Below are 12,807 nucleotides of genomic sequence, written 5' to 3'. Positions count from 1 at the left end.
GATGAAAATGTGTGTGAAATATTTTGAATTGAAATATTCACATCTTAAATAAACAACTATGTTTTAATTTCAGGACCTAAAAATGCAAGCCCTGGAAATACAAGGCATTATTAAAATGCAAGCACTGTTAATGCAAGGCATAATTTTTTCAGTTAGTGCTATTCAATGCTATTCAAGACATATGGCATTATTTTTCATATAAATGTAAATGTAAGAATTGACAAGAAATTATACTTTTAAATAGGAATTTAAAACCACAAATAGGTGGCGGTCACTGTTGTAATGAGAGTCATTAATTAATTTATTCTCATTTATCTCATTAACTCCTTAATCATTCAGGAACAAAGGAAGTGATCTGCATCTGAATTACGTCCCTAGTATTCAGGCGAAAACTAGTATGTGAACAGAATATTTTATGAACACTTTTCTATCCCATGAGGCACAGGAGAGGAGTTGTAAATGGCAGTTAAGCAATGCAACTGACACCAACATTCATTCATGCTGCCCATATTCATAATTCTTCCTCAAATGTTTACTCCGTATGTGATTTCCGACATGAAATGGGCATTGAATCATTCATTCATCTGATTGATTCAAAAGCAGTGTTTCATTGAGGAATGAATATGTTGTTATTCAGAGACGCTCAGCGGTTTTGCTGCGGCTTTGTTTGGAACTATTTTCTTTTCATTTGCCATCCTTGCTTGTATGATAGACTAATTCCGACATATATTTAATGAGTTCCTGTTTTTCCTTTAATTTTTGCCCCAGTGCAGTGTGACAGGTTACAGTATACACAAAAAAAAAAAAGAAAAAAGCTTTTGGTCTAATTTAGGATTATGACACACATTTACGCACTGTTGAATAGATTTATCTGAACTCTTAACCTAGGTTAAACAAGTAAACTTTATATTTATATTCATATTCATAATCAAAGGGGCAGGTGAGAGCAGAAGATTTCAAAAGTCCATAAATAAGGGCCACCCTGCTGTACTGAGCTCATGACCGCCCCCTCCGCCGGACCCCGCGCTGCCCCTTTATCTGCAATCATACTGAGAGCGTCCAGCACAGGGCACAGGACTGCGGGGAGCACAGGAGCCATGGCCGGGTTCTCAGCGCTTCATTTACTCTTTCTGTTCCAGCTGTTAACATCGTCTCTCGCTCAGGTAAGAGAAAAGAGAACAACGCTTTGTGGACTGATTGTAATGTGTATATTGCAAAAGACTACCTGACGCTGAAAATGACTTTTGTTGGTGTCACTTCAAGTGGACGTCAGATATCTTTTTTTTTTTTTTTTTACATGAATAAATATGTTAATATTGATGTTACAATATGAAAAGGAAAAAAATCCGCTTACCTTACAGAACATTTTTTCTCAGTGTAATGTGATCGTCGCACAATGGCATGTTTGTGAGATCTTTGCGCACTCGTTTCACTTCAGTTGTGTTCTTGATGTTGGTCTTTTTCTGTCTGATTGTTTAAAAAGTCCATGCAAATCACACTGTGACTAGTTAATTTTGATTTATGAACACATTTAATTCTAGCTTCACTCAGAAACCTTTGAGACATTTTGAGCTGAGAACAGACCTGAGGGATTTCTGTTATTTACATTGATTTCTTTATTTGATTATTCTCGTTCTTGATTTTGTGTGGTTTGTGTCTATAGCAAAGGCCGGGTCCTCGGGGTGCAGCTGGAGCGCCGGGACCCCCGGGGAAAGATGGCATTGACGTGAGTTCCAGCTTCATGTGTTCATCTATTAGCCTATATATACACATATGTTTTTATATTCCGTTTCCTTTATCTGTGTGTGTTTGTTACACATTTAGATTAAAATTCACAAATATAACTGAACAGATTTTCATTCTGTGAACTAAAAAAAATCTCATCAATAATCTAAAACGTTCATGTAAATGACCTTCGTTATATTGCAAGTGTGAACTGTAATGTTTTAGGCATGCTGTAAATGGTAAAGGAAAAACTCTCAGGAATGTACGCGTGTAAACGATGAAAGCAGTGAATGTTTCCTCAGTAAACGAAAATCTGCTTAGTGCGAGCCGCAGAGGTGCAGTGACAGAGAGCCCATTCATTCAGCCTCAAATCAAACACAAGCATCTAACGCTCCCCAGCCCCCTCCAGCCCCGCTCTCAGCCTCGACACACTCTCTCTCACAGTAGCTCTGCGTGCAGATGGAGAACAGCACAACCCTTTGTAACACAAAGTTTGTTTGATGAATGCATGATGCCTGTGGACTGCTGTCTAATCACGTATATGTCTAACATTGAGAAAGTCAGTGATTGTTATCTGTGCAGGGTAAACCTGGCCCTGCCGGACTTCCTGGAAAGCCTGTGAGTATCTCTGGATGTGCTGCCTGTAAAATACTCCCATGTCAAATACTTTAAAGCACTGATTTTGCAAGTTTACTTTGCTTGTGTATTTAACGTGCATCACAATGCTAAAGATGCTCATCCATATCTCTGATGATTGTTCAGACGATGCTTCTCTATCTAGATTTTAAATAAATAATGAGCTAGAGCAGGACATAGACCATGAGTCGAGTGTCATGTTTTAACCCCGTCCAGCTGCTTACGTTATTCCCTTCCCTAAAGCTTTTTTTCAAGTTGGTTTGTTAGATGCAATAAATAACATGTAAACACAGAATCGATACACTAATCATATCGTCAAATTCTCTTCTGATTGCAGGGGCTGAAAGGTAAAGCAGGTAAATCTGGGGCCGCAGGAAGCCTGGGACTGCCTGGCCTCCCCGGTGTGGATGTAAGTCACAAAGGAACAGCAGCATTTTCAGTGCCACACACACACACACACACACACACTCACACACACACACACACACACTCACACACACGCACACACACACACTCAGACACACACACTCACACACACTCTCTCACACACACACACACTCACACACACGCACACACACACACTCAGACACACACACTCACACACACTCTCTCACACACACACACACTCACACACACGCACACACACTCAGACACACGCACACACACACTCACACACACTCATACACACACACACGCACTCACTCACACATACGCACGCACACACAAACACACACACACATACTCAGACACACGCACACACACACACGCACACACACACAAACACACACACACACTCAGACACACACACACACACTCAGACACACGTGCACACACACACTCACACACACTCAGACACACACACTCACACACACACACTTTTTTCTTTTATTTATAGAAAGGAAATATAAACACTAAACAGAATTCATGAAAATGCCCTGTTCTGCAGGGTTTGACCGGTCCGGACGGTCCAGCTGGCAAGGATGGACCATCAGGAGCAGCAGTAAGTGACTCTCAGTTTGTTTGAGTTGAGTTGAGTTGAGTTGAGTTGAGTTGTCGAGTCACATAACATCATAACATATTAAGGATGAATATGTACCACACACTTTTCTGTTTCTGTGATTAAAAATGTCTAAGCTCATCTACAGTAGTGAATGTATATCATATTACCTAATAAAACTACTAATAACTCTTGTAGCTTTGATTGTCAAACGTGATGTGGCCTGAGCACAGTGTGCAGCCGCGAGCAGTTTTAATGAGGATCAGCTGACTGTAGATGAATCGGTAGCTTTCTCTAATCCAGCCTGGAATGTGAAGTCGTCCCAGCACAGCTTTTCTGTTCATTAGTTTCCTGGAATCAGCAGAAATCAGTGTAATTCTGTGTGGCTGATGGACTGAGCTCTGGGTGCATTGGGACGTTCATGTGATGTCTTATCAGTGGGTTTAATGCATGAACTGTTTGACAGCAATAGAATGCTACATACTGTAGTTGTCAAATTAACCTGATTTTGCTGCAGTTCATTGAGGGGCGCACTGTTCAGACATTTCAGAAATAAATGCTATTATTTGAATTATCAGTCCGATTTTGGGTAAAAAAAAAAGTTTGTCTCATCAAATAATGAGTTCAGGAGATGTTCAAAGTTGTATTTGTCATGGGGAACAGAAAAAAATGACCACACCATTCATTTAAAGTACCTTTTTATATTGTTCTAATCAAAAATCATGATTTTCAGTTAAGCCTGTTTTGTTCAGTTTGGATAAAACATATTTATTTATTTATGTTAGTAAATAACAGAAAATATGATGCATATTTAATTTTTTTCATAAATATAAAATGAAAATTGAACTTTCATATTACAGCTTATTTAGGTTTTGTTTATGCTGATGTTTGAAAAAAGCCAAATATATTATATTGACCTACACTGGATTACATTTTGGCTTATGTCTAAAGAAAATATATATAATAAGTACATATGAAATATATTTTAAATATGGCACGCTCACTGTAATAATACTCAAACAATGTAATTCTTTCAAATGTGCAATCTACTAGATTACGTTATGTAGGGCGAAAGTGAACCAATCAGGTACTTGAAAATGATTTTTGATGTTGACATAACTGAAACTGTAGCATGCTTTGCATGGGACGTAATGTAAAAAATGAAACTAATTATAGTTTTGTGCTTTTGAGCAAGATGGGAAAAGGGGGAGAGTTTTGTGTTGAGTTATGTTGGGAGTTAGAAGAGTTTCAGTTCCTCTGGGTTAGCACTGCACTGAAGACGGACACATGAAGAGCGCTGCTTTAAGAAGCAGACTTACAGTGCGTCTGAAATAGCGTCATACATTTGAATTTGGTCTTACTTCGCAGCTGTTCAAGAAGTATCTTCTATATAGTATGAATGACATTCGGACGTACTACATCTGTCATGTTGTCATTGTCAAGTTTCATACCCCTTGCAAAATATGCAAAGTTTTAATAATTTTAACAAAATTAGAAGGATCATAAAAATTGCATGTTATTTTTATTTAGTACTGTCCTGAATAAGCGTTTTCACATAACAGATGTTTACATACTCCACATGACAAAATAACTGAATTTAAAAACATTTCCCCATTCAAAAATGTACGTACCCTTGCATCTGAACTGTGTGTGGTTACCTGATGATCCACGACTGTTTTCATGCTTTGTGATGGTTGTTCATGAGTCCTTGTTTGTCCTGAGCAGTCCTGCTGCTCTTCAGAAAACCCCAGCTCCTGCACATTCTCAGGTTTTCCAGCATCTTCTGCATATCTGAACCCTTTCCAGCAGTGACTGTATGATTTTGAGATTCATCTTTTCACACTGAGGGCAGTTGAGGGACTCATACACAACTATTACAGAAGATGAAAACATTTACTGATGCTCCAGAAGGAAACAGTGCATTAGTGGGCGTGTCAACTTTTGAACAGGATGATGTGTAAAGTTTTCTTATTTTGTTTAAAGATTTTTATTTTCGTTTAATGCCCTTTAGAATCTAATACTTACATGTTTCCCTGAAGACAAAATAAGTACAATTGCATTTTTTTAAGATTGACTGTATTTTTTGCCTTCAAGAAATATTGTATTGGAACACTGATGTTGTTAAGTCGTGGCCTAATGGTTAGAGAGTCGGACTTGTAACCCAAAGGTTGTGGGTTCGAGTCTCGTACCGGCAGGGATTGTAGGTGGGGGGAGTGAATGTACAGCACTCTCTCCCACCTTCAGTACCACGACTGAGGTGCCCTTGAGCAAGGCAACATGGGTTAAATGCGTGCACGGGCGCCGCAGCATAAATGAGCACTAATTCCGAGTATGGGTCACATACTTGGCCACATGTCACTTCACTTAAAAGTAATATGCAGAGGAAATCCAAGTCCTACATTTGGTGGACCCTTTGTGTTACTTTGTGTACATACTAGTATTCCAAAGTAATCTGAATACTTTAGAATACTAAGTTACAAAATTTGTGTAATCTAACAAAATACATTACAAATTACTTTTTAAAGTGTGTATTTTGTAATCTGTAGTGAAATACGTTTTAAAAGTAACCTTCCCAACCCTGTATATAGTAAGTATTCGATTTTGGACGCAGCGTTACAATTTAGTATGCTAATTAAGTGCGATTGCTCACTAACAATTAGTTATTTAGCACTATCTTATAATAGTGCTATAACAGGAAATATGTATGAAACTGAGTGAATAAATGAATGAAACCACAGAAAATCACTTTGAGACTCTTCCTTTGGTCACTTCAAAACAACTGAAAAAAGTCAATGATCCAACATTTACATGTATGTGTAAAATCTTTTTACTTTGTCTGTTTTTATCTTTAGAAAAATAATTATTTTGATGAAAATAAAATCAGAATTTAAGGTTTAAACTAAACCATAGAAAAAAGGAATGCATGACAAATTGAAGTATTTGTAGTAAGATTGTTGGTGATCAGCTGTGGTGTTGAATGATGGAGGTCAGAGAGAACACAGTCTTCACAACAGCCCTGATGCACTTACTCTTTCCCAGCTTGCATATTATGCTGAACTCAGAACATTATTGTGTGTGTGTGTTGTAGGGTGACCCAGGACCTCCCGGACCGGACGGACCCCCTGTAGGTGTCAAGCATCAGTAAATCCACAGTAAACACGGTCATATGACATTTCATCCTGTTTCCAACAGCACAGGACCAAAAGATGCTCTCCAGCTCAAACCCACAACATACTTTTCTCTGATTCATACAGACCACTGTCATTACATTCACAAATCATCTGTACAGCAAGAGTGCCGTATCATGATGTAATGTCAGTCAGTGACTTGTCTCAGGTTCTCTTCTCTTGTCTTCCTCAGGGCAGAGGCAGACCAGGAGCGCTGGTGAGTACAACCCGTCCAAAACCAGAATCAGAGGAAAACACTCCTGCTGTCACAGGCATTAGCTATGAGTTCACATGCGGTCACGGGCTGCGTTTATGGTCATTTATTATCCAGTGAGGACACTCGGCAAAAGAAAGTGTGCATTTGCATTTCTGTGTGTTTTCTGATGTCAGGGTCTTGCTGGAGCTAATGGACTTCCAGGCGGAGCAGGACCTCAGGGTCCGCTGGTGAGTGGCTTTTTACAGCAAAAATAGCAAAGACGTTTATGTTGCTGGTCATGTGTTAGTGATCAAACATAGATATACTTTGAGAAACAAACTAATACAGGTTGCTATCTGCACTGCACAAATGAAAAACAGCATTTTGGCCGTGAAGAGCTACAGTAAGCAGTTGTGTCAGACAGGCTGATGTTTGATTGTGAATCCTGTGGACCTCTCTCTTCAGTCCACTGAGAGTAAACACACACATAGATGTGTATTTTAGCAGCAAAGCTCATGGGCGAGTGTCGTGCTGAGTGGCTCTGGTTTGTGTGCTGGTTTAGGGGCCCGAGGGTCTTCCAGGACTCCCTGGTCTTCCAGGCACAGACGGACCTCCTGTAAGTACCTGCACACGAGCACTCAAACTGCAAAAACACATTTATTTCATTCAAATTATTCAATTTCATGTATACTTCTTCCTCTTTTTTAGGGACTCCCAGGAACTCTTCCTGAAGGCAGTGGAGATCTGCTGGTACGTTAAGATGCTTTACCACTTTAGCATGAAAATTATTGTAATGTACTACAATACTACACTGAAAAAAAATTATACTTTGTACAAACTATAAAACAAACAGACACTTAAATTGGTTACAGCCAAATGTATTAGTTTTATTATTATTATTATTATTATTATGGTTTGGTTCAAACATTCATTTTGATTTAATATTAATCAAAATTATTTCTTCTCAAAGACAAAGGACAACATAAAAAGATTATTTATTATAAAGGCCATCACTAAAAAAATAGCTGGATTTACATTATTCAATCATCCACATCAGATAATTGAATTAAGTTATTCTGAATTGAGCAAATGTCTCAAAATGATTTTATATGGTTCACCTATGGTTTATATGGTTCAGTTACATTAATTAAGAGCAAAGAAATCAAGTTTAGAAGAGAAGCACAGTTTTGTTTTGTAGACCACACATGATTGATTGGATAATCTGTCAATCAATATTTTCTTCAGTGTACCAGACTTTATTTTTTTAGACATAACCCAAAGTGTTACTGAATGTAGGTCAATATAATATAAGTAGGTCTATATATATATTGTGCTTTCTCTTCTAAACTTATATATATAGGCTTTTTACAGCTTGATTTAAATTTAACAAAAGCTAAATAAGATATAATAAAGTCGAATCTTCAATTAAGATAAAAAATAGTTAGTCAATGTTTAATTTAGTTTACTTACAACTTTGACAAATCTTAATGTTTACTGTGATGTTGTGTTCTGCTATTTAAACTAAATGATTTCTTTTCATTTATTCGATGGGGAGTGTTATTTGCCTTTAGACAAAACAGCTTTAAATGAAAATCATGATTTTTGATCAGATACTTGAAATAAATGACATGGTCCTTTCACTGTATTTTTCAGTGCATGTATACAGCATAGACATCCATCTTTACATCTATGGTACTTGTAAGGTGTAGAGAGGTCTGTTGTAAGTGTAATTCCATTTTCAACTCGGATTATCTTTAAAGCGGATGATCATAAAGCTAACGCTCATCTCAAAACTCCTATGACTATGGCATCTGAAGAGCATGTGGTTGTGCTATCAGGGAGGATAAATCGTCAGCGGTCTTGTTGTTCTCTGCATGCAGACTGATTGCATGATTGTGTTGTTTGCAGTGTCCGGCCATCTGTCCTCCGGGTCCTCCTGGACCGCCGGGAATGCCTGGATTCAAGGTACCTGACCTCAACAACACGACATAGAGCAGCTTTAACACCCAACTGACTCGAGCTGAATGAGCAGTTTTGTAGAATTACTTGTAGCTGAATTGAACTTTTTCAAACTGATGAACTTCACACTGTTATTGATCTGAACTGAACCAACACTGAACTCATTTGAGCTGAATAATGACACTATTGTCTTCTGGAGCTGCTTTACAGCAGAATCTGAACTGTGTCCATCGTTGAGTTTCCATAATTCACACAATCTGTATTGTATAAAGCACTATTAACATAAACATGACTTGGCGTCAGCATTGACATGATAAAACATGCTTCTTATTACAAAAGATATCACAAGCTGTGGTTCTGCCTCTGTGTTTTGGTTTAGGGTCATACAGGGCATAAAGGGAGTAAGGGAGAGCTGGGGAAAGACGGAGAGAAGGTGAGATCAGACTGAAACTGCACTTTGTCTGAATGAAGCTGAAGTTGTCTGTAATGTGTTTGTGTGTCTGTCTCTTCCCATCAGGGTGACCAGGGCCCGCCGGGGCCGCCGGGAATCCCAGGGACAGTGGGTTTACAGGTGCGACTGATTACCTCAGCTAGACATGCTGCAGCACCTACAGGCCTGCAAACATTTCTCTTAGAATTTACTTGTGTTTTGGGCAGGGTTGCTCTCTCTCACAAATATGTAATTAATTCCTTTTTAGTTAAAGGAAATCAAGAAATAAAGGATTTAAAGACAATAAAGCAAAACAAACTCAGCGTCTGTGGCCCTGGTCTGAGGACCGGCTGGTACACCTGGTACTTTACTTCTCGTTTCTTTCTTTAGTAAAATGGAGCACTAGGATGACAATCCCCAGTGTTAAACAGTTGTTTAGAAGAACTGAACAGGATAGAATAGAGTGGAATAGAATAGAATTGATCAAAAGTGACACATTCTATTCAAACATGAACACTGTATTGTTGTGGGAAACACAAATATCATGTCCAAATTTTAGTAGCTTGTTTTTTCTCTTCTTCTTCCATTGATGTTTTGTGTGTAATGGTGTGTTAAAGGGCTCTCGAGGGCTGAGAGGACTGCAGGGGCCGGTGGGAGCAGTAGGAGACAGAGTAAGACCTCAAGAACATCACACCACACACATCTTACTGAAATAGATGCAAGCATATGTCGAGTGCAGACAGCTGTGCCCTTCATGGTTTGCATCTACTCTGTATCTGCAGGGATTGCCGGGCTTCAGAGGAAAACCTGGAATTGCTGGCAGCATTGGAAAAACTGTGAGTGTTTCATCACTCCTTTGCATATTAAAGTTTGCACGTGTTTTTTCTTTAATGTGTGTTTCTGTTAATAAATAATAAAATCATAAAACGTTTGATATGTGTATCTTCTGAATAGGGTGATGCTGGTGAGAAAGGACCGCAAGGTTTCAAAGGGCCCAAAGGAGAGATAGTAAGCACATTACTTGCTAGATACAGTTTCTTGTAAGCCCTTCATACTTATTTCAGTGTAACATCAGCGTGATTGTGATATTGTGGATGTCATCCTCTGAATAGGGGAAAATAGGCCCCAAGGGACTCCCTGGAGGTGCAGGACCTAAAGGAGAACCGGTGAGGAACTGTGTGATTTGCTGACTCTTATGATGAGCGTTAGATTAGCCCATAATAATGCCTTGTGTGGAACCGCAGGGCATCCCGGGCAGGGACGGGAAGGATGGCACTCAAGGATTAGACGGTGAAAAGGTAATCAGCCGCTTGTTTTGAGACACGTCTAGGCCTTATTTCTCGAGATGCTGATGCTGTGTGCTTGTGTTGACAGGGAGATGCTGGGAGAACTGGCGTCTCTGGTGAGAAAGGCCCTAACGGTCTGCCTGTACGTATTGCCGTTAATTACACTGTTCAGAGGATGAGCACATTAAATATTAATAAGAAGTGGTTTGATAATGTGATTTTTGCCTTTCATGTCTGCTTGTTTTTTATCTGCAAAGTTTTCATTCAGGAAATCATCTGGTTGTTCTGTTTAATAATCATTTTTGAGTGCTTTATTACTTTTTAGTAGCTTTGTTTGCTGGGTTTTGTATCATTGTGCAACTCACAACAAGTGTAAATCTCTCTGTGTGTAATTCAGGGTTTACCAGGAAAAGCTGGTGCCAAAGGTGCCAAAGGAGGAGTTGTAAGTATATCGATCTATTTGCAACTTACATGAGAGCAGGGCCATTTAGGGCTGTATTACGAGTGAAATAGATTCAGATAAGAGAGACATACAAAATGTCATCACATTTGTCATCATGATTCCATAATAATTTTTTTAGATGTGTAAAGTGTACGTTTTTGAGATTAGGCATCCTCTATGAGATTGTATAAACTCAGTGTGGTCACTGTTCACACAGAATGAATTTTCACATTGTTTCTCTATGCACACTTGCACTAGATGAATGTGTGAGTTAAAAGAAGCAAGTTTTTTTTTTTTTCATTCCACTACTCTGCATCTCTCTTTTAAATCCAAAAATGTGTTTTTATGTGAAATATGGAATTTATGTGGAATTAAAAAAACCGTCCTGATTAATTGGTCTCTGTGTAAATATTTTTAAGCATAAATTTAAACATATTTTAGGATGTATATTATCAGTGCTGAATGAACTTTATTTAAAAAAATGAAACATGCGAATCTTAGCTCACGCTAAATGTAACTTATTTACATATTAAGATGTTACTTGTCATTGGCATTAGCACAGTCTTTGCTAACAGAGTCAGTGTAGTGTTTTTCTGGTCATGTGCTCTACTCTTCAGCACAATGGTTACCATAAAAACTTCAACATAACAGAAACTCTTTTAAATGTCAAACATAACAGCATTAAACACTAACAGGACTTTGCCTTCACTAAAAAACACATCAAATAACACTTAATTTCAACATTTACTCTCCTTATCCAGCCATATACAAAGCATGATGGGAACTAGAAATCCACTACCCAATTTCCAAAGTTCCCATTTTACAAGAGTTACTACTTCTTTTTAAAGAACTTAAATTAACAGAAATTTGAGTTTAAATTCTGCACAAACATAAGTTAATGTAATGGTCAACTGAACTCTAAATTATGTTTGAAACTTAAAAGGTTTAATTAAATTATTAACCATGCATTTATTTAAGTTGTGGTATCAGGTCCCCTGAATCATTTTTAGAGTGTGTTGTTAAGATACTTCTTGGAGTCAAGTCTGCATCCAAATATATTCTTTGCACTTAGACCATGATTAGAAAGTGATACCATCCACTGTTTCTTAGCTTAAATTCGTATAATTAAGTTCAGATAACTCCTGAACAATGCTTTCATGTCATCTGAGTAGCTTAACTTCATTCATCTAAACGTGTGCATCCAATGGAAAGCCAAGTTTAAACTCATTATGTTTACTTCAGCACTTGGCCAGTCTTCTTTTTGCGCACAGCAGAGCTCTAAAAGACCTCCGGTGCTTCTCCATTCTTTATTACTACATCCTCGTTTCCACTCCTTGAGTTCTAGCTCCTTGTGTTTCTAGCTCCTTGAGTTCTAGCTCCTTGAGTTCTAGCCCTTCGTGTTCTAGTCCCTTGTGTTCTAGCTCCTTGAGTTCTAGCTCCTTGTGTTCTACTTGAGTTCTACAATGCTTTCATGTCATCTGAGTAGCTTAACTTCATTCATCTAAACGTGTGCATCCAATGGAAAGCCAAGTTTAAACTCATTATGTTTACTTCAGCACTTGGCCAGTCTTCTTTTTGCGCACAGCAGAGCTCTAAAAGACCTCCGGTGCTTCTCCATTCTTTATTACTACATCCTCGTTTCCACTCCTTGAGTTCTAGCTCCTTGTGTTTCTAGCTCCTTGAGTTCTAGCTCCTTGTGTTCTAGCTCCTTGAGTTCTAGCTCCTTGTGTTCTAGCTCCTTGAGTTCTAGCCCTTTGTGTTCTAGTCCCTTGTGTTCTAGCTCCTTGAGTTCTAGCTCCTTGAAATCTAGCTCCTTGTGTTCTAGCTCCTTGAGTTCTAGCTCCTTGTGTTCTAGCTCCTTGTGTTTCTAGCTCCTTGAGTTCTAGCTCCTTGAGTTCTAGCCCTTCGTGTTCTAGTCCCTTGTGTTCTAGCTCCTTGAGTTCTAGCTCCTTGTGTTCTAGCTCCTTGA

General features: G+C 38.5%; 1 protein-coding gene and 1 long non-coding RNA gene across 3 annotated transcripts in view; one reads left to right on the top strand and one right to left on the bottom strand.

Moving 5' to 3' along the window:
• The first annotated feature begins 1,063 nt into the window (after positions 1-1,063).
• LOC107713563 (collagen alpha-3(IX) chain-like) overlaps positions 1,064-12,807 on the top strand; it is a 24,254-nt gene continuing 12,510 nt past the window's right edge. Inside the window, exons 1-20 of one of the 2 annotated variants that reach the window (XM_016519112.1) lie at positions 1,064-1,163; positions 1,664-1,726; positions 2,308-2,343; positions 2,699-2,770; positions 3,308-3,361; positions 6,447-6,482; positions 6,719-6,742; positions 6,916-6,969; positions 7,284-7,337; positions 7,430-7,471; positions 8,630-8,686; positions 9,060-9,113; positions 9,198-9,251; positions 9,728-9,781; positions 9,893-9,946; positions 10,065-10,118; positions 10,223-10,276; positions 10,355-10,408; positions 10,485-10,538; positions 10,794-10,838. In XM_016519112.1, the coding sequence (XP_016374598.1) occupies positions 1,098-1,163; positions 1,664-1,726; positions 2,308-2,343; positions 2,699-2,770; positions 3,308-3,361; positions 6,447-6,482; positions 6,719-6,742; positions 6,916-6,969; positions 7,284-7,337; positions 7,430-7,471; positions 8,630-8,686; positions 9,060-9,113; positions 9,198-9,251; positions 9,728-9,781; positions 9,893-9,946; positions 10,065-10,118; positions 10,223-10,276; positions 10,355-10,408; positions 10,485-10,538; positions 10,794-10,838 (1,035 nt within the window). In that variant the 5' untranslated portion in view covers positions 1,064-1,097. Of the gene's footprint in view, positions 1,164-1,663; positions 1,727-2,307; positions 2,344-2,698; positions 2,771-3,307; positions 3,362-6,446; positions 6,483-6,718; positions 6,743-6,915; positions 6,970-7,283; positions 7,338-7,429; positions 7,472-8,629; positions 8,687-9,059; positions 9,114-9,197; positions 9,252-9,727; positions 9,782-9,892; positions 9,947-10,064; positions 10,119-10,222; positions 10,277-10,354; positions 10,409-10,484; positions 10,539-10,793; positions 10,839-12,807 lie in introns of those variants that run through there. The other variant, XM_016519113.1, reaches the window with a different exon arrangement.
• LOC107713564 (uncharacterized) overlaps positions 2,024-12,807 on the bottom strand; it is a 23,957-nt gene continuing 13,173 nt past the window's right edge. Inside the window, exon 3 of the long non-coding RNA XR_001636905.1 lies at positions 2,024-2,090. This is a non-coding gene — a long non-coding RNA (uncharacterized LOC107713564). The remainder of the gene's footprint in view (positions 2,091-12,807) is intronic.

This window comes from Sinocyclocheilus rhinocerous, unplaced genomic scaffold, assembly GCF_001515625.1.
Source record: "Sinocyclocheilus rhinocerous isolate Xijiao unplaced genomic scaffold, SAMN03320098_v1.1 scaffold1049, whole genome shotgun sequence".
In the NCBI taxonomy this organism is placed as follows: domain Eukaryota; kingdom Metazoa; phylum Chordata; class Actinopteri; order Cypriniformes; family Cyprinidae; genus Sinocyclocheilus; species Sinocyclocheilus rhinocerous.
This window is presented reverse-complemented; position numbering and strand designations above follow the sequence as displayed.